The following is a 17,753-nucleotide window of genomic DNA, read 5'->3' as shown; positions in this document are numbered from 1 at the left end:
ACTTCACACCTTTTAAAACTGAAGTGTACATCCTAACGATCATAAACACCAAATTAAAAGGGAATCAATTTAGGTAATTAGGCTTAAGCACAAAGGATTCTCAAAAGAACCCTACATTTTTCACTGATTCCTAGATTGATTTCTAGTAAGAAAATAAAACCCACCAAGACATGAAGTGTATTGCTGACCTTCATTTTTTACTTAAATATAGTGATCTTTTAAGAGAATAAACCAAAAACACTTTACAGCAAATACTTTACATAAATATAAACGTGCATGTCTACCTCATAATCAAGCAAAATAAACTTTCAGGCACATGATTTTAATAATCATTAAAGAATGAGACAATGAACCCAAGACAAAGATAACAGGAGCAACAAAAAGACATTTCATAACGCTTCAATTGGTCTTGTCATCCAGCCTACTGGTTAAGGCCTGAGTTTCATGAATCCTACCTTCCTCGCCAAATGGAAATATTCAATTTGGCTGTACCCAATGTATATCCACATAACAGACGGTTACTCTCTCAAAATAATGTAATAAATACATCACACGCACACACACACCGCACCACACCCTACTTAACCAGCCTCTCAAATAGGGAAGTAATAAGGATTTTGGAATTTTCAAGTTTTCCCACCACTGAAGCACATACATATTAATACCACACATAGAAAAATATGACTCTGCTACAGAAATGAGTGGCATCATGAGAAACCTCTAGCTTGTTAAGTTTCCCCAAATCACATCTTTACTGTGGCTTGCTTGCCATGGCTCCTCAGGTGCTTTGGACTTAAGTCTTCACACCTCACCGTTCGAACCACAGCGCGGCAGACGTTACACAGAAAAAAGAAAAGGCAATTTTAACAACTCAGTTAGAGACTTCAAAACCACGAAAATCAGCATGGATAGCTTCCAGCTGTCTCCAAACACCTGGAATGTTTCCTCTACGTCTGCCCTCTGTGCTCCACTGGCTGGTTCTCTGCTCCCTTCCCACCAGGCTGTGAGCATCTACAGGTCTGTTCCTGGGCATCCTCCAGGGAACAGAGATGACCACGACGGTGCCTGCTTTGAAGGAGTTCACACCAACCAGAGCTCGAGCAAGAGGAAGGTCCGAGTGTGCACACAGTACTCCAGCTGGTGAAACCAACAGAGGAGGAGTCCATGAAGGGGGCACCCACAGAGACCCCTGAGTGGGGCTGGTGGAGGGGAGAGTGACAAGGCACGGAGGCAGGAAGAACAAGTCCAGTTTGGCTGGCAGGAGGGCACTCGTGAGAAGTAGTTTACGAGGCCAGATTCTTCATTTCCAAAAAGAAAAGATTCCTTACTCTGCTGGGTAAAGCTGGAGGGCTTGGGGAGGGAACCTCCAAAAGCTTTTGTGCAGAGAACAAAACGGGAGCTGTGCTAGCAGATGTTACCACTGTGCAGGGCCGGGCAGGATGGATGACGGGGAGAGGGTCTGAGCTCAGCGAGCCTAACTCGCCAAGCCCACTGCCACCTGCAAGCACTTCCTATAGAAACAAACATCTTGACCCGACAGGCCCCAAACCGCAGTTTTGTCTACATATATCAAGACTCTGGGAGGGGAAAAAAAAAAGAAAGAGAGAGGCTTAAATAGATATTTATAGTTCAAGTTCCTGGAACCTGCCCCAGCGAGCAAGTTAAGAGCAGTGAAACAATTCTCACATCCAGTAGCAATTCAAGTCTCCCAACCATGACCTTTTGGCTTCCCTGAGCTTTCATTACCAAGGAATTAAAATGTAATGATCAATTCATTATAAGTAAGTTCCTACATGCCATGAAATCCACTGAAGTCTCCTAACAGGCTGAGAACCCAGCACAGGGCACTGGCGTGGACCCCTGAGTGGCACCCAGCAGAGTGGCATGAGCGTGCTGCCAGGCCCCCTTCTCCAGCTCACTGGAGTCACTGTGTGGGTCTAAAAGGTGACTCTGCAAGGCTCAACTCTTAGCCCCCACCATGGATCATCTAATTTCTTTCTAGGTCCAGACTGCTTCCCTCCACTAGCTGGGGAGGGAGAGGCCACCTCGAGGAAGAAAAATCACTCTTAATGTTCTTTATACCACTGAACCAAAGGAGACAGAAATTTCTCAGGACACAGTCATTCAAATTACAGAAATGGGCTACTCCATACTAATTATGGGACGACTTATCACACATTTGCTGCAAACAGAACAGTTACTAGTCACCAGTTTCCTGCAACAACAGATTCATCTGGAAACTGCACAGTGCAGACGGCAACCTGTGACTTTCTTCTAGCTGAATATAATAAATACAAATCAGTCTGGGAGTCAGGCACAAACAGTGGTACAAAAGCATGAACAGAAAAACCTTATCAAAACATGTGCTCGTTTCACACTGCACGACTCCTATCCAGATTCTGGTCTGGAAACCGGCTGCCAGCTCATTTGCTCAAAGAGGCTTCTTCACCTCACCTCTCTACCATTTCTAGTCCCCCACTGAAACCTACTGAAAGAAACACACTCATTATGGATCCACATGGAATTAAAAGCCTCAATTTAATCGAGTCACATGCATCAGCACAGCGACTGCTGGTTTAATCTGCTCCCCTAGCCTCATGTACTTAGGGACTGTTTGGATCTAAACTGGAGCTAGAAGTAGCCAACACTTCTTCCTTTTGGAATCCAATAAAAGCTCCAATGCACAACTGTTAAGTCCCATGTGTGCTTAACTAGAATCTCTGGTTCTAGTAAGTGAGATTCAGGGGCGGGAGCAGTGGGAAAAGCCCGGACTGGGGGCAAGACACTAGCCCTAAACCAGCACTGCGCAGACGAGGGGCTGAGCCAGCAGAGCTCCGAGGTCCCCCCAGCTGACCCTCTCGGACTCCATCCTGAAGTCCGTTTCTACACAGGCTTCTCAGGCTGGGTCAGACAGAACTTCCTCACCACTTTGTGTCAATAATTGAAAGTGGTTTAAACATGCATCTATGCTGCAGTTTGAGGTTTCCCTCCCTGCCCACCCCTCAAAGACTGTGTTTCATTTCACTGGTGCAGACCATTTGGCCAAGCTGGTGGCTGCTGAGGTTTACAACTGCATCACTGGCTAGGTGAAGAAATGGCCTTTGAGTAACCTAAACCAGGGCACATTTGTCTGTTTTTCGTTAACAGTGTTAACCAAATAAGAGATATAATTCTGTTAGTTCTGCTATAGATCTACTTAAAACTTTGAAACGTGACATTGTTCAAAAATTACACAAGAAAATCACCCATCACCGCTATGTTAAAGACAGGCACATCTGAGCGCTCCAGAGCCTCCAACTCCTCCTACAGTCACTGATCCCCACGTTTTCCTCTCGGCGTGGACTCCACGCTAAAGCAGCCCAGTCTCGCAGCAGATCTGTGCACAAAAAGTTGATTTCAAAAGATCCGGCTCTAGTCATCACTGTCACTGCCAGACTCACTCAACTGCAAGTCATTTCCTATAAAGAGAAAACAAAATCAAACCCAAAGTACCCAATTTAAAAATGACTTCCCCACGGTTCTTTGGTTGACTGCCTGGGCTCTCACACTACAGTAAAACCAGGCCAGTTCCATTTAATTAGGGAGGAAAACCGATTTGGCTCAGTGACAGAACTGGTGCAGTCAACGTTTTAAAGGAATTGCTATTTTTGGTATCTGCAAAGCACAGCAATACTGCTCTCTGGGATAAAACAGGGGAGGGATAGGCTAGACATACATGTGTCAATAAATGACAAAAAATATTTATAAATGACTCACTGTCTAGTAGAATTGTTCATATTAAGTTGCTTTATAAAAGTGAAAATAATACCAAGTTGGGCTTCCTGTTAAGGAAGCTGAATATTATTTATACCGTGCATACCACTCACATACTAATCCAGTACCCCCCGACCCCTCTGGCCAGAACCTTCACATTACCTTATACCACAAATCTCAACTAATGAGCTCTATAAAGCCTCAAAGTTTTGTCTAGTGTGTGACATTTAGGTTTTAGGAGTGAAGAATGTAAGTTTTTCCATCTAATATGATAAGAATAACAGGACCCCAGTTGATACCACTTGGAAAAGAAGAAAAGTGAACTCCTGTATTTCTGGATTACTAATCTCTAGGCCACCTCTCCTCAAAGTTTGTTCTGAGAACCCTGGGGTCCCTGAGACCCTTTCAGAAGGATTCGACCTGAAGGCCTCTCTTTTCTAACTACATATCTATGTGATGCCACATTTTCTTCATATACTTCAACCTAAACAACTTACGGCAACAGATTGAATGCAGAAGCAGATGTAAGAATCCAGCTTTGTACTAAGCCAGATGTTAAAGAGATTGGCAAACTTTTAAAGCAATGTTACTCTTCATATTAAATATTTTTTTTATTTCGAAAATTTATTTTTCATAAAAATGTTATTTTTCTTAACAGGTGATGGTTTACTGTTGTTCTTTTAGACGAATTACTATTTTAAGTATTTCTCAGTTTTAATTTCTAATATGGTAAATATTGATAGATATAAGCTACACACACAAAAGCTCTCTGGGGTCCTCAAAAGTTTTACGACATAAAGAAGTCTGAGACCAAAAAAGGTGACATCTGCTGCTCTAGATGTGGGGAAGGCGATGGGATCAACACCAGCTGACAACCTCCAATCAGCAGAGCTAAGTGCCATCACTTACAAAGGTGACATGCACATAAACAGGTCAGTGTAATGGAGCTGAAATCTCAGTTCTGAAATTTCTTATGCAATCAATTTGACCCAGGTTCAAACTGATCCATTTGTTTTTTTGTGGGGGGAGAAGATATAATACACATTACCATTCAGAAAAACAATATTATCATTACTCTGTATGTTTTCACATTAGGGTTTACCAAATTTGCGCTATTTACTGTGATTTTAGGGCTTATAAATTGGTTCCAGTTGATGATCCTGGTTTAAATAACTCCAGTACTTTACTGTATATGAGGTATGCAAAGATTAAGGTCTTGCCATGGAAAAGCTGCGGGCCAGGAGGACTTGGAGCTATGAAGAGCTAACAGAAGTTTAAGGCGCTGGTAGGTAGGTAAGAAGCACTGAGCCATTTTTGGCTCTTTTATTCTAAGGAATAGTTTAGCACTGACTGGGCAAAATGAAGATGCTGAGTTATAGCCACAGTAGCTGTCTGGTCGTTCTCCACTGTGAATTCCAAACTCGCAGTGTGAAACTTACTCTCCCAAGCCAACTGAGAAGAGCATCAAGTATACCCTGCTATCCAGAAGCTGGGCCTGTGTTAACAGGATAGCAGGTAACAGCCTTAACTGACGTCACAAAAGTGTTGAACTCACTCAGATAGTAGAGCAAGGCCCAGCACAGTGGTTCTCCACTGGCACTGATTCCAACGCCACAGGGGCACTTGGCAATGCCGGGAGACATTCTGGGTTGACACACTGGAGGAAAGCAGGAGGTGCTCCGGCACCTAAGTGGGTAGAGGCCAGGGATGCTCTTTACCGCCCTACAAGGCTGGGGCCGGGCCTCACCTCAGGGGTTTACATGACGTCTACAGTGTGGGGCTGAGAGTGATCTCTGCCCGGCCCACAGGAGCAGGGTTACCTAGGCTAGCTTCCCCGCCACTGCCTCCTGACCTTCCAGCCTCCTCACAGAAGTCAGACGGGAAGAGAACATCCAACTCCAGGAGTCGGGAGAGAGGAGGGCGCAGAGAACCTGCACTCTCCCCACCTCCAAGACAAAGACATTTGTTTTTGTTCTCCCCTGCTTTGCTTTACCACCAACTGCACTCAAAGCCACCAGACGCTATAATGTCCCTTCCTTCCCTCCTGCGAAGGCTAGCTGGTCGCCAAACACCTTCTAAGGGCACAGGTTCCCAACTCTGTGGGCTGTGGGATACCGCACTCTGATGGCACTGGGCTCTCAGGACTGTATAAAACCTGGAGGTGGGGGACTGGGTGGGGGCAGGCGGTACCCCTAAAGCCTGGTATATGCAAAAGTACAGAGCTCTGCGGCTCACGTTTCAACACTTTCCAGAATTCACAAAACCTAATTTGTGCCAATAAGGAAAAGAAAAGAGATGGAACAGTTTTGTGCTTTTTCTTTTTTTACTGTTTGGTAACTTACTCTTTTCTGCTTCAAATTGCCTTTGTCAGGACCCTTTCTTATGCCTTAAGTACCGTCAGGTTTATAGACTCTGGTGTAAGATGAACAGAAGTTCCAGCTCTGGCCTGATATTCCCTCTCCCCACCCCAAGCCCCCGCCTCGGCCCAGAAGCGGGAGCGTGCACTTACTGAGGGTGCACATGAGCTGGTTGCTTCCTTGCGGCCGGCCAGTTCCGTTGGCGACGGCCGGCCTGCTGTTGTAGGGCTGCTGGTGTGACGGCTGCGGAGGGGACACGGGGCCGCTGTCCTCGCCTCCACTGCTGGAGCTGTCGTCATCGCTTCCTGACGAGCTCTCAGAGTCTGAGGAACTGCTTGCACTGCTGCTGCTCATCTGTTCGATGATGTCCACCTCGGCCCTCAGCTCTGGAATAAATGACGGGACGGGGGTCAGCGCCTCTGTAAACAGTAAGCCTCTGTAAACAGTAAGCTGGCAAAACCAAGAGCAACAAGGAATAACTGAAAATGAACTCCTGCTTCGAGTCCTTAAAAACAAACAAAATGACCCAAAGCAAAACCAACAAACAAAAATATCTAACACATCTCCAGAGAGACAATGGAAACATTTAATTCACCCAAAATAACCAAAAAGCAGACTGCTCCAGGATAATGATTCTTCTGAGAAATGAATTAAGTCTATTTTGCCTTTATCTACTTTAAAAAAAAAAGAATTATGAATTATGGGATTAAACACCGAATAAGAGAAGAGCAACATTCTGCTCATGGGCTCAAAAATACCTGACCAGGAACTGGAAGGTCTGAGCTCTTGCTCTGGATCCACCTCTGACCAGCAGGGAGACCCAGGTGGAAGGCAATGAATTTTCCAAGATGCTCCGGAAAAAGGAAGGGCCACAGCAGACAGCCTCTGGGGGCCTTTCCAGCGTTCACGTTCCACAGGTAAACAAGGCTCGCAGGAGGAGCCATGGTGGCTGAAGAAAGACGGCGGGACGACACCCCTCCTCTGTGCTTTACACATTTGACTTACAGCATGCCTTCAGGTACCGCAATGTTAACAAATGTAAAGCAGGGAAGGAAACACATGTTCTACCTGACCATTTTAATGTGAGTACATTAACGATTCACCATAGGCTACAGCAAGGAAGATGCCAGATTTTCCTGTCCAAACCTACCATGAGGCCTTAAATGACTATGGTTCCTTTAAGCATAACTGGCAACAACAACCTGTTATGGTCCAATTCCTGTTCAACTAAAGTGAAAACTTCCATAGACAGCATTCTAATATCCATGAGAAAAAAAAAAAAAAATCCAGAGGCTTAAGAACTGTGTACCACGCAGAGAGTGACCTCGTTTGTGAAAAGACAGTATTTCCACAGGGTGAAAAAGGCAAACTTCCCAAGGGCAACTTTTTATCTTTTCCTGTTTACTACTGTTATGGGTTTGACTTTGTTTCACAGAACTTCACAAATATGAAATATAACACTTACTTTCATAACTTTCTAAGTGTCTGGACAACTAAAACCATCCACTGTGTGGGGGAGGGAGCCAAGGTGAGTGCCTCTGTCTTGGTTTTACCTTGGAGAGCCCGACCAGACCTCTAAGTCCTTCTAGGCCAGCATCCCCAGTGTCCCAGGCGCTATCATATTTATGCACTTTTGTTAATACAAAGCAGTGGTCGTGGAACTTAACCTAGACACTATACTAACATTGGCACACTTGGTTTTTACCCCCAGTCCCTTGTCATTCTCTTCTTTCAAAGCCTTAAAAGGTGTGCCGTATGGACCTTTAGATGGCAGGCAGGCTTGTTTAAGCCTCAGGCCTCTAAGCAGAAAGCTGCAAAGACAGCCACAGCTCAGGTCACTGTCCCGGACTCTCCCTTGTCAAACGAGCCAAGTGGTAAACCTCGCCTCCACAGCCCGCCCCACCCCGCCTGCCATCACCTGTGGAACGGCGGGCCCTGCGGAAACTGTTACGATGGCGGAGAATGCCCACGCCGCCGTGTACGTGGTCTCGTGATCTCCACAAAAACATCAATACCCTCCTCCAAGTTGCTACCATGGCTCCAGAAAATGCTCTCTACCTCTTTTGATATCATCCAGCTGAGGTTCAGGTGAGGGGTTATCCTTCAAGGGAGAGGTTTTGGGTCCAACCGGAGGCTTTGTTGGAGCTCTGAATGGCACAGGTGGCGGAGGCGGTGGTGGCTGTGATGGCTGTGGGGGACGCGCAGGCTGCTGTTCCATTCGGGCTTGGATTCTACTGCTCCCCTCAGCTCTGAAATGAGATACGGACTTTAAACTGGAGGGGCAAGAACAGTGGTTCTCAGGTTTGCCTCGTTTACCAAGCACCTGGAAGTCTCTGCAGAAGCCCAGGCTCTTTACAGACAGCTTCAAAATACTGATATTTGTTAATTTTATCACACAAACTACTCATTCTACTGCATTCCAGCTCTGCACCGTGCACCAGAGACACAGAGACGAATAAAACAGACTCGCTGCCCTCATGGAGCTCACATTTTATATCAAGCAGCAGGTAAGACACAGAGGTGGGATATAATGCAATTACGAGAACCCATTTTAATAACAGAAAATGTAACTATTCACCTTGTGTGCAGTATAAAATTACAATTACACGTGAGTTATTAAACTAGCTCTTGAAATACTGGCCTGTTAGCAATTTTTTCCATTACCTATTTACTGCTTGCTCATTTTGTCACAGGCCAGCTCTTGCTGGCAGGTAGGCAGAGCACTCCACCCTAGACCAAGGAAATGCTACCTATTAACAATTTCTTTTGTAAATGGACTAGCTCAGCATTTTTCAAACTATGGTGTCCACACAGATCACCTGGGGATCTTGTTAAAGTGCAGATTCTGACTTAGTATGTCCTGAAATTCTGCACTTCTAACAAACACCTAAGTGATAAAATACTGCTAGTCCCAGATGACACTGAGTAGTAAGTCAAACTCCCACAATCATCAGCTCTCAGAGGCCTGAGAGCAGCACCTGGCTGGTGGAGGTAATCAACACAAACACACTGTGAGTCACAATCTCACTGATCCTCAGTCTCGTCGCGCGCGCGCGTGTGTGTATGTTTGAGAGAGAGTGAGTGAGTGAAAGGGTAACAACACTACCTTTTCAAAAGTTATTTGTAAAGATTAGATAATGCACGTAAAACATCTAGCACAGTGCCTGGCACGTGGTAATAAATAAATAAAGTACCCTCAATAAATGGTAGGTACTTTTACTTTTTGTGGAATGAGTAAAGAAAAAGGCTTGAGGAAGCATAAGCAAAAAAACATTAAATACTCTCTTTAAAATAATTGACAATAATTATTGTATCACGATATAAATAGAACCACTGGGTTACTTCTATTTACAGAATGAAACTTGACTTTAAAATAAAATCTAATTGGCTTCACATGACACATGTAATGTCTGTTGAATTAAAAATTAGAGAGCTCATTGTTCAAAAAAAATAGACAAAGCTTTACTTTGGTGTAATAATGACCTCAAATGTACCTTGTAAAAATTTAATGTTTTCACTCTAATAAAGTATATTATTATTTCTTTAATTTTTATTTATTTATTTTTTGCTGTACGCGGGCCTCTCACTGTTGTGGCCTCTCCCATTGCAGAGCACAGGCTCCGGACACGCAGGCTCAGCGGCCATGGCTCATGAGCCCAGCCGCTCCGCGGCACGTGGGATCTTCCCAGACCGGGGCACAAACCCGTGTCCCCTGCATCGGCAGGCGGACTCTCAACCACTGCGCCACCAGGGAAGCCCAAGAATATATATTATTAAATTATTCTTTCATAACTTTAAGTCTGTAAATTTAAACCTTATCCCTTTGGTGGTACTATATCAACCATCATGAAATTAATAAAACTGATTTAATCATACAGTACACTCCTTTCCGCAATGTTTTCTATGCTTCAGGTCTTAAAAGCATTATCTCTCTTTATTGCCTTTGAGGAAAAAATATTTTATTGACTTATCTGAGAAGAGAGAGGTGAAGCTGCTGAGACTGCCAACAACACGAAGCACCCAGGTTCTCACATCCTTATAAAATAACTGAATAGATAATGTAAATCTACAGAAACGGCACATTGATCTGTATCTGCTTCTTCACATACCTTGTTTTCTTGACCTGGATGCTGCTGCTGAGCTTTTCCAGCACATATTCTCCAGTGTCGTGATTGATAATAAGCACACAGTCCTTCTGGTAAGGCCGCTTGTTCCCCTTGAACACAGTCATCGGTGGTGTGGATCCCTACACGCCACAAAAGTACAATTCAGACAATCAAACCAAACACACCAGTTATGCACATCAAAACTGAATTTACAGGTGGCTTTACCTCATCACATCTTTTATCAGAGCTACTCAAAAAGGAACAGAATGAACCGATTTGTATTTTAACTCCTGCTGGCTTCCCAAGCAAAAATAAAGAGGAAATAACAATACGGCAAGAATCTGTGACTGTGCAACTGGCTCTAAGTAACCAAGAAATAAATATAAAATTTTTAAATTACTGTACATTTTTCCAGGGATTTGGGAAATGTTACAAATAATGGTAAAATGTGAACTGAGAAACATAAATTACGCATTACGTGTCTGACACTGAGAAGAGCTCTCACTGTAAGTAGTAAAGCTAGTGAGTGACCTCCGTACTTCCTTGTAATAGGAGAGTCCAGGCTTCCCCCCATGCCAAGTAACCACAGAGCATTCTCCAACAGCAGCTCATTATTCTGGCTGGTTCACAGTAAGTACATCATTCCATTCACCCGCTTAAGCCCTTGAATCACTACCCATCACTCTAAGGCCAAAGAAGAAAATCTTTAAACGAGCCACCTGGCCCTTCCACCTTGCCCGGCTCCACTCGCCGCAGGCTCTGCAGGCTCCAGAGCAGAAGGAGCTGGCCTTCTCTCAGACCCAAGCTCTTTCTTGCAGGGATTTAACAGGGCTTCTGCCTGCAACATCCCACCCTCTCCTTCCCTTTTAATTATTCAACATTCAAATCTGCTCAAAGGTCACTTCCTCAGGCAAGCCTTCCCAGATTTTCCAAAATAAGTGCTACACTTTCTTATATTTATTTAAACTCGCTAAGGGCAAGAAACGTGCTTGTTTTGTTCAAGACTGTATTCTCAGTACCTAGTAGTGAGCCAGCATCCAGTAGGTGGTCATTAATATTTGCCAAATACAGCGTTTAATCCTCTGTATGGAATCAGAAACTGCTTGGCTGCTTGACTCCTTATTCATACAGTAAAAATTAAGAGTTGGAAGAGACCTTAGGGACCATTGATGTAACCTCTTCATTTTACATTTGGGAAACTAAGGTCCACAGGGAGATGATGTAACTTGCCAAAGGCAACAAGTAATGAGATAGCAGTTTGAACTAGCAAACAATAAGTTTTCCCCAGCACAAAGCTTCCCAGGTCTCCCTGTCCAGAGCCTTTTCATTCTATCACTGGTTACCGAGAACTGATGTTCCAGGACAGGGCTGGGACATGCACTGACCCATGGTCATTAAGAGTATTCTGTCTGATCCTTTGGGCTTTGTGATCAGAGCGCCACCTCGGGCAAGGCTTCTCCATTCAGCTTTTAACCGGGTTCCTCAGCCCTAAATGGGCTGAAGGCTCTACACCTCTGGTTTCTGGCTGAAACCACCAGCCTGCACATTACCCCTTGCCAGACTCACGACCCGTGTCGACCCTGCTCCTGCCCTCTGCACTCCTAAGCTGCTGCTTTACATCCGTAGGGCACCTGGGCCTTTCTCTCTGTAGCTGCTGGGGGGAAGCTATGTGTGTCTAAGGGAGGGGCCAGGTGTCCACACAGGAACCTTGTCTACTTTGGGACAAATGGGGGAAAAGGGAGCTTGGGGAAAATGACAAAGAATTATTTTTACTCAAGTACCTGGGAAGCATGAATTCTACCCCGCCCTACCCCCAAAATTCCTTTTTCCCTTATACTGGCACTTCAGAAATCTAGATATATTTAAATAGGAGGAAAATCAAATTGCAATAACATAGAATATGAGGATTCACTGTGATTCCACATTAAAAAAAACAACAGTGGGATAAAACCTACAGGGATATGCGGCAGCGTAATTGTGACTTCATCTCCTTTGCCGACCTGAAGCTCTCCTTCACAGGAAGTGTCTATAGATGCCGGCTTAAAGTCATCTAAAGTGAAAGGACAAAAGCATTTATCCACCAGGTTACTTTTGCTAAGGGTTTGCAGGGCATTCCCATGTGAGAACTGAAATTTTTTATAACTCAAATAAATGGAAAATACACACCATTTAGAATTTTTCAGAAAGCTATTTCATTGTGGACAGCTTCTCATATACAACAGCAGACAGAATAATACCATGAGCTGTGTGTACCATCGCTCAGCTTCAATAATTACCAGCTCTGGGACAATCTTGTCTCATCTATACCTCCACATACTTTTCTTCTCATTCCCAGTGGATTATTTTGAAGAAAAAAGGCTAGAATTTACACAACATTTTATTAAGCAAAGATATCCCCTTCTGCCAAGTGACAGATGAAAAATTAATGTTTTATTATCCACAATGAGGTGTTTTACTAGGGTTATTATAAGGATCAAAAGGAACAGAGCATATTTTTAAAATCCTGTGACTGTAAAACCCAATATGAAAGGCCATAGCACAATATAAGCTGATTTCATTTTGATAGGAACTGGCAAAGTTAGGATCTGCCACACTCCAGTTCCATAGCTTTAACAAGGATTACTCCTGTAGATGTTTGGAGCAGAAGGCTGAACTGTATTTCCAAAGGTTAATCCTGCCCATGTTTCTGAATTGCAGTTAGAGCACAGCATGAACAGCCACCTTACTCCCTTTTAACACAAACCTGCCTCAAACGGCAGGCCAGGTGCTTCTGTGAAGTGTCTTATTTACATTCCACATTGCCCTTCACTCTGCTAAAACATCAAATCAGTAAACTGCTCAGGAAATGACGCTCTTATCATATTCCCAATACCCTTCCTCTGAAAGGGCTGACCTGTTGTCAGTAGGAAGAAGAGTAATGGCCTGGCAAGTGACCACAGGAAAATAGAACTGCATTTATCTAACACACCCTCTTCCAAGGTGTTGAGTCACGTGTAGGAGGAGCTCCTCTGACAAAAACAAGTCTTAACCAGCATTGGGGCTACCAGGAAGGGAAACCAGGAGCCTGTGAATCACAGCGGTATGCTCAGTCAGCCAATTCTTCACCCAGGACACAGAGTGGAAGGGCCCTCTCTCAATAGGGTCTGTAATCATGGAGAAAAAGGAGGACAGCATAATGACTATCTCCACATTCCTTAGGCCTGCTCGCTCCTGCTTCCAAACATAGATCAAGCGCTAACTTATTCCTGGCTCTTAAATCCTAATTTTATTCTTCACCCACAAGGGATTTGGTCCCGAGGAAAAGTTGGGGTAGTCCAGGTGACCTCAAAAGACATCAAAATCACACGAAAAGCTAGCATGGAGACATTGAGGAGGGAGACTGATGAGGCACAGAGAGGATGTGGATTCTGGGGCTGCAAAGGGGATGAAGCACTGCGTCAGGGAGGGCAGAACCAAAACGGACGAGGGAAGAAAAGTGAGGAAAACAGGGAAGAAGAGAATGGAATAGGAGGGAGTGGACGCGGATCCCGAGAAAACAACAAGCGTTTCCTTGAAGCGTGGAGACCCCCAGTGGGGTCATGGCGGAAAAGCGGCTACAGAGAAGAGCTGGAGCCTGATGTGGTGTCGCAGCCTTTCAGAAATAAGAGGGGGAGCGTCAGTGCGCGGGAGGGCTGGACGCGGCAGGAAAAGGGGCCAATGGTCTTCGGAATAAGAGTTCGGTACCACGAGGCAGAGGAATAGTGTGAGAACGTCGTAAAGTTCTGGTTTGGGAGTGAGCTGGGAAAAACCCGAGGTTCCGGCGGATCCGGGCTGAGAGGAAGGGAGTTGACGCTGGCAGGGCTCCCTGGACACCGGAGGGGCTAAGGGCGGCCAGGAGCGACCGTGGGGGCGCGGACTCACAGCGGATGGTGTGGAAAGAGGTCCGCGGCCGCTTCTCGAAGCTCTCCCCGAGCCGCAGGCAGTGCTCCTCGCGGTCCAGCAGCGGGTTGGCCGTCCCGTTCATGGCCCCCCCGGACCTCGCGCCCGCACCGGTGCCCTCCTGGCGCGCCCGCGGCCCGAGCTGCCGGTACCGGTGTCCTGGGCAGCCGCGCTCCCGGGACAGCGCTCCAGGTCGCGCGGGGAACAGAGCCGGAACCCACCCGTGGCCGGAAGCAAATCCTGGCCTCCGCGTCCGGAAGGTGGGCGACTCTGAGGAAGCGGGGCCCCGGAACTTCCGGCGCCGAGGAGGGACTTCTGGGTCCGGAGCGGAAATGGCGGGGGCAGTGTCAGGGTAGAAGGACTCCGTCTGAGAAGCCCGATTCGAGGTCTTCAGGGGCGGTTTGTCCATTCGAAGGGTCATTTCGCTGTGGCTCCCAAATTTTGCTTCCGAGGCTGGCCTGGCTGAGGGCTCAGCGCGCCCGGCCCCACCCTCCAGGTGAACCTAGGAACTGATGACGGGGCCCCAGCGCGCGAGGGACTAGGTTCACGCCGTCCTCTCAGGCCCTCGCGGCCGGGCGGCCTGGGTTATCCCGAGTATCCTGGGCACCCCACGCCACGCGTCTCTGAGTCTCTTCCTCCCCTTCGCGTGCCGACGGTGACGCGAGGGCCTTAGTCCCTGGGAAGTGACGCCCCCTCTGGTTCGTAAGACTCAGAGTCTCAGGCCACCCGGGCTTAGCTCTGTTTTCCCCGAAAAACACTGAGTCTCCGGTCCTTGGAAACGGTGACTCTCCTTACAGTTCTGTGCGTGAGAGCCCTGGCCGCTGAATGTCAGCCCTCTGAAGGCAGCGGCAGTGTCTTGGTCTTTGTGACGTATTCAATAGCGGAGCAGGGATTTGTGTAAGGTCAGCACCTAGTAAACGTTTGCTGAGTTGAACTGTTAGGTGAAAGAACTGTTGTAGGACCACTAACTCAGCATCTTTAAAAAACTGTTCTAGAACCCCCCAACCGGAGCCTCATTCTTTTTCCTGCGAAACACCTGATGCTGCCTGAGGCTTGGACCCAACCTCAGGGACCACATCTGAGACAACCCTGCCTGGGTCTGCAGTATCAGCTTGAATTCCTCAGGTTGTTCAGGAATGGAGAATCTCCAGCAGTGTTAAATATATTACCATCAACTTAGGAGATGGCTGCTTTGCAAAGGAAAGGGCTTCAGGCGAGGATTCTCAGCTCTGAAGAAGAGGAGAAACTGACAAGAGACCAAGCTTTAGTGTCTGATTATAAACAGCAAAAACTGGAAAAAGAGGCTCAGAAGAACTGGGACCTTTTTTACAAAAGAAATAGCACTAATTTCTTCAAAGATAGACACTGGACCACCAGAGAGTTTGAGGAGCTCAGATCATGTAGAGAGGTAAACTAATATTACACCTTATTTGAGCTGTTCTTCATTTAGAATGTGTAGAAGAGGGGGTGCTTTATTGCATTCCCAGGGGGAGTGGGAGATAATTTATGAAACCTCTCAGAGGCTTCATAAATTTTTGTACCTTAGATATACACTGTTTGTCTCAAGTAGTTTTAGCAGTCGCTGAGTTGTATAATACAGAGGAGAAAAGACGCTGTAACTGCAGTCCTGTTGTCTAACAAAGGCCAGTCACAGAATTTTGAAGTCAGTGACTGGTGGGGCTTTCAACCACTTCACACCGACATATCAGGCCATCAGCATCATGCTTCTGTATTATGGAAAAGAGAAGGAAAAGTAGATAAATGTATGCTTTTTTTGTAAGTTTAAAAAAAGGGGGGCATTTTCTGTTTTTTAAAGCTAATCTGAAAGTTGTAAATATTAAATTCATGATGAATGATTTCAATGGCAGGTTCATAATAATAATAATGATGAACACTTTATCATGCCCGTTTTCTAGAACTTTACATGTGTTCTGTAACTTAAGCCTTATAATAACATGGTGAAGTTTGGCGTTAGTATTATCCCCACTTGCTGATGAAATTGAGGCACAAAGCTGTTTAAGTGATTTGTTCAGTGATAGAACCCGGGGCGAGGGGAGGAGTCCAGATTTGAGTGCACGCGGTTTAACCTCAGAGCCTATTCTGTTAACCATTATGCTTTGTTTTCTCCACACCAAACTCCCAATGTTGGACGAGGTATCAGTGGCTTTGGGTTATCAGTTCACTTAATTGTCTACTGCATGGGGGCAGAGACCTTGTCTCGTGTTCTGGACCTTTTAGTTTTTTCTTCATTGTGTAGATGTAGTGTACTGTAACTTTGGGTTCTCTTTCCTCAGTTTGAAGATCAAAAATTGACTATGCTTGAAGCTGGTTGTGGGGTTGGGAACTGTTTATTCCCGCTTTTAGAAGATCCGAATATCTTTGCCTATGCCTGTGATTTTTCTCCAAGAGCAGTTGAATATGTCAAGGTTGGTGCACCAGCTGTGTGTTTTGTTATATTTTCCTAGACTTGTTGGACCTGCCTTCTACACCCATTTGCTCAATTTCAGTCCTCTCCCTGAAGCTAACCAGCTATGATCCCTGTGAACCTAGTTTTCCTGTTTACATGCATGTATAATACATACAGCAGAAACATAGCAGTATTCAGAAAAGTAGAAAGAAATACCAAACAACATCCTTATCCTTGTATCCAGATTTAATGATTGCCAGCATTTTGCTATTTTTGCTTTATAGACTTGCTGAACTGTTTTAAAGTAAGTTACAAATGTTGACACGCTTCACTCCTATATATGTATGCCTACATCTTAAAAAAAAATGAGGACTTTTTCTACATGACTACAATATACTTATCATGTCTGACAAAAATAACTGTAATTCCCTAATGTCATTAATACCCAGTCTGGATTCAGATTTCCCCCAATAGTCCCAGGTGTCTTTAATAGCTATATTTAATTAAGGACTACATCTTACACTTTATTATGTACCTTAGATCTCCTTAGCCTAAAACATTCCTGCCCTTCCCCTTGACCTTTTCCCCACTGACATTGAATTTTCGGAGAGCAAGCCATTTTCTATAATGAGGTCCCACATGCCAAATTGGGTCTGATTGTTTCTTTTAATCATTGTTTAACTTGTTTCTGTATTTCCTGTAAACTAGAAGTTAGATTTAAATCAGGTAAAATACTTTGGGCAAAAATACTTTAATAGCTGATGTTGTTTCTTTCATACTGCATCCTATCAGGAGGCAGTAGTGTAATCTCGCTGTAAGTGATGCTAGTTTTGATCGCTGGGTTAAGGTAGTAACTACCTAATTCCTTTGTTGCACAGGTATTTTCTTTTTGTCACTAACAGATATGTGGGGGATACTTTGGCAACATATGTAGTTTTCCACCAACCTTTCACAGTTTTAGCATCTATTAGACTTTTTAAATAGTGTCATCACATTGTACTATAACCTGCTTTCTTCGCTCTATGTTATATCTTGCCGAGTTTTTCATCCTAGTACATGTAGGTCCACTGCATTTCATTTACCTGTTGTAGTATTCCATAGAACGGATATACCATACTGTAACAATTGCCTTGTTGGTAATTGTTCGAATTGTTTCTAATTTTTTGCTCTTACAAGTAGGGTTAATGTGATCAAAATTGTACACATGCCCCA

General features: G+C 45.0%; 2 protein-coding genes across 6 annotated transcripts in view; one reads left to right on the top strand and one right to left on the bottom strand.

The window, feature by feature from the left end:
- Nucleotides 1-161: 161 nt before the first annotated feature.
- EAF1 (ELL associated factor 1) lies at nucleotides 162-14,628 on the bottom strand. The gene is made up of 6 exons (XM_060011485.1): nucleotides 14,117-14,628; nucleotides 12,172-12,266; nucleotides 10,220-10,356; nucleotides 8,169-8,359; nucleotides 6,263-6,496; nucleotides 162-3,458 (listed from the first exon to the last, which is right to left on the bottom strand). Exons 1-6 carry the CDS (start codon nucleotides 14,553-14,555, stop codon nucleotides 3,412-3,414), a joined length of 1,143 nt encoding a protein of 380 aa, XP_059867468.1. The 5' UTR covers nucleotides 14,556-14,628; the 3' UTR covers nucleotides 162-3,411.
- Nucleotides 14,502-17,753, top strand: part of METTL6 (methyltransferase 6, tRNA N3-cytidine) — an 18,203-nt gene continuing 14,951 nt past the window's right edge. For 3 of the 5 annotated variants that reach the window (XM_060011488.1, XM_060011486.1, XM_060011490.1), the window contains exons 1-3: nucleotides 14,502-14,630; nucleotides 15,130-15,542; nucleotides 16,429-16,560. In XM_060011488.1, the coding sequence (XP_059867471.1) occupies nucleotides 15,318-15,542; nucleotides 16,429-16,560 (357 nt within the window). In that variant the 5' untranslated portion in view covers nucleotides 14,502-14,630; nucleotides 15,130-15,317. Of the gene's footprint in view, nucleotides 14,631-14,864; nucleotides 15,543-16,428; nucleotides 16,561-17,753 lie in introns of those variants that run through there. The other 2 variants (XM_060011489.1, XM_060011487.1) reach the window with 2 other exon arrangements.

The sequence above is a fragment of the Delphinus delphis genome, chromosome 4 (genome assembly GCF_949987515.2).
Source record: "Delphinus delphis chromosome 4, mDelDel1.2, whole genome shotgun sequence".
NCBI classification, from domain to species: Eukaryota; Metazoa; Chordata; class Mammalia; order Artiodactyla; family Delphinidae; genus Delphinus; species Delphinus delphis.
This window is presented reverse-complemented; position numbering and strand designations above follow the sequence as displayed.

Bases quoted from the DNA above. Each gene is read 5' to 3' on its own strand.
- EAF1 (XM_060011485.1), bottom strand. From the start codon at position 14,555: ATGACCCTTCGAATGGACAAACCGCCCCTGAAGACCTCGAATCGGGCT. The intron at 8,360-10,219 runs GTATGTGAAGAA...ATCTCATTTCAG, and splicing joins ATCCAGGTCAAGAAAACAAG to AGCTGAGGGGAGCAGTAGAA. The intron at 6,497-8,168 runs GTAGAGAGCATT...CATTTATTCCAG, and splicing joins GCTGGATGATATCAAAAGAG to AGCTGAGGGCCGAGGTGGAC.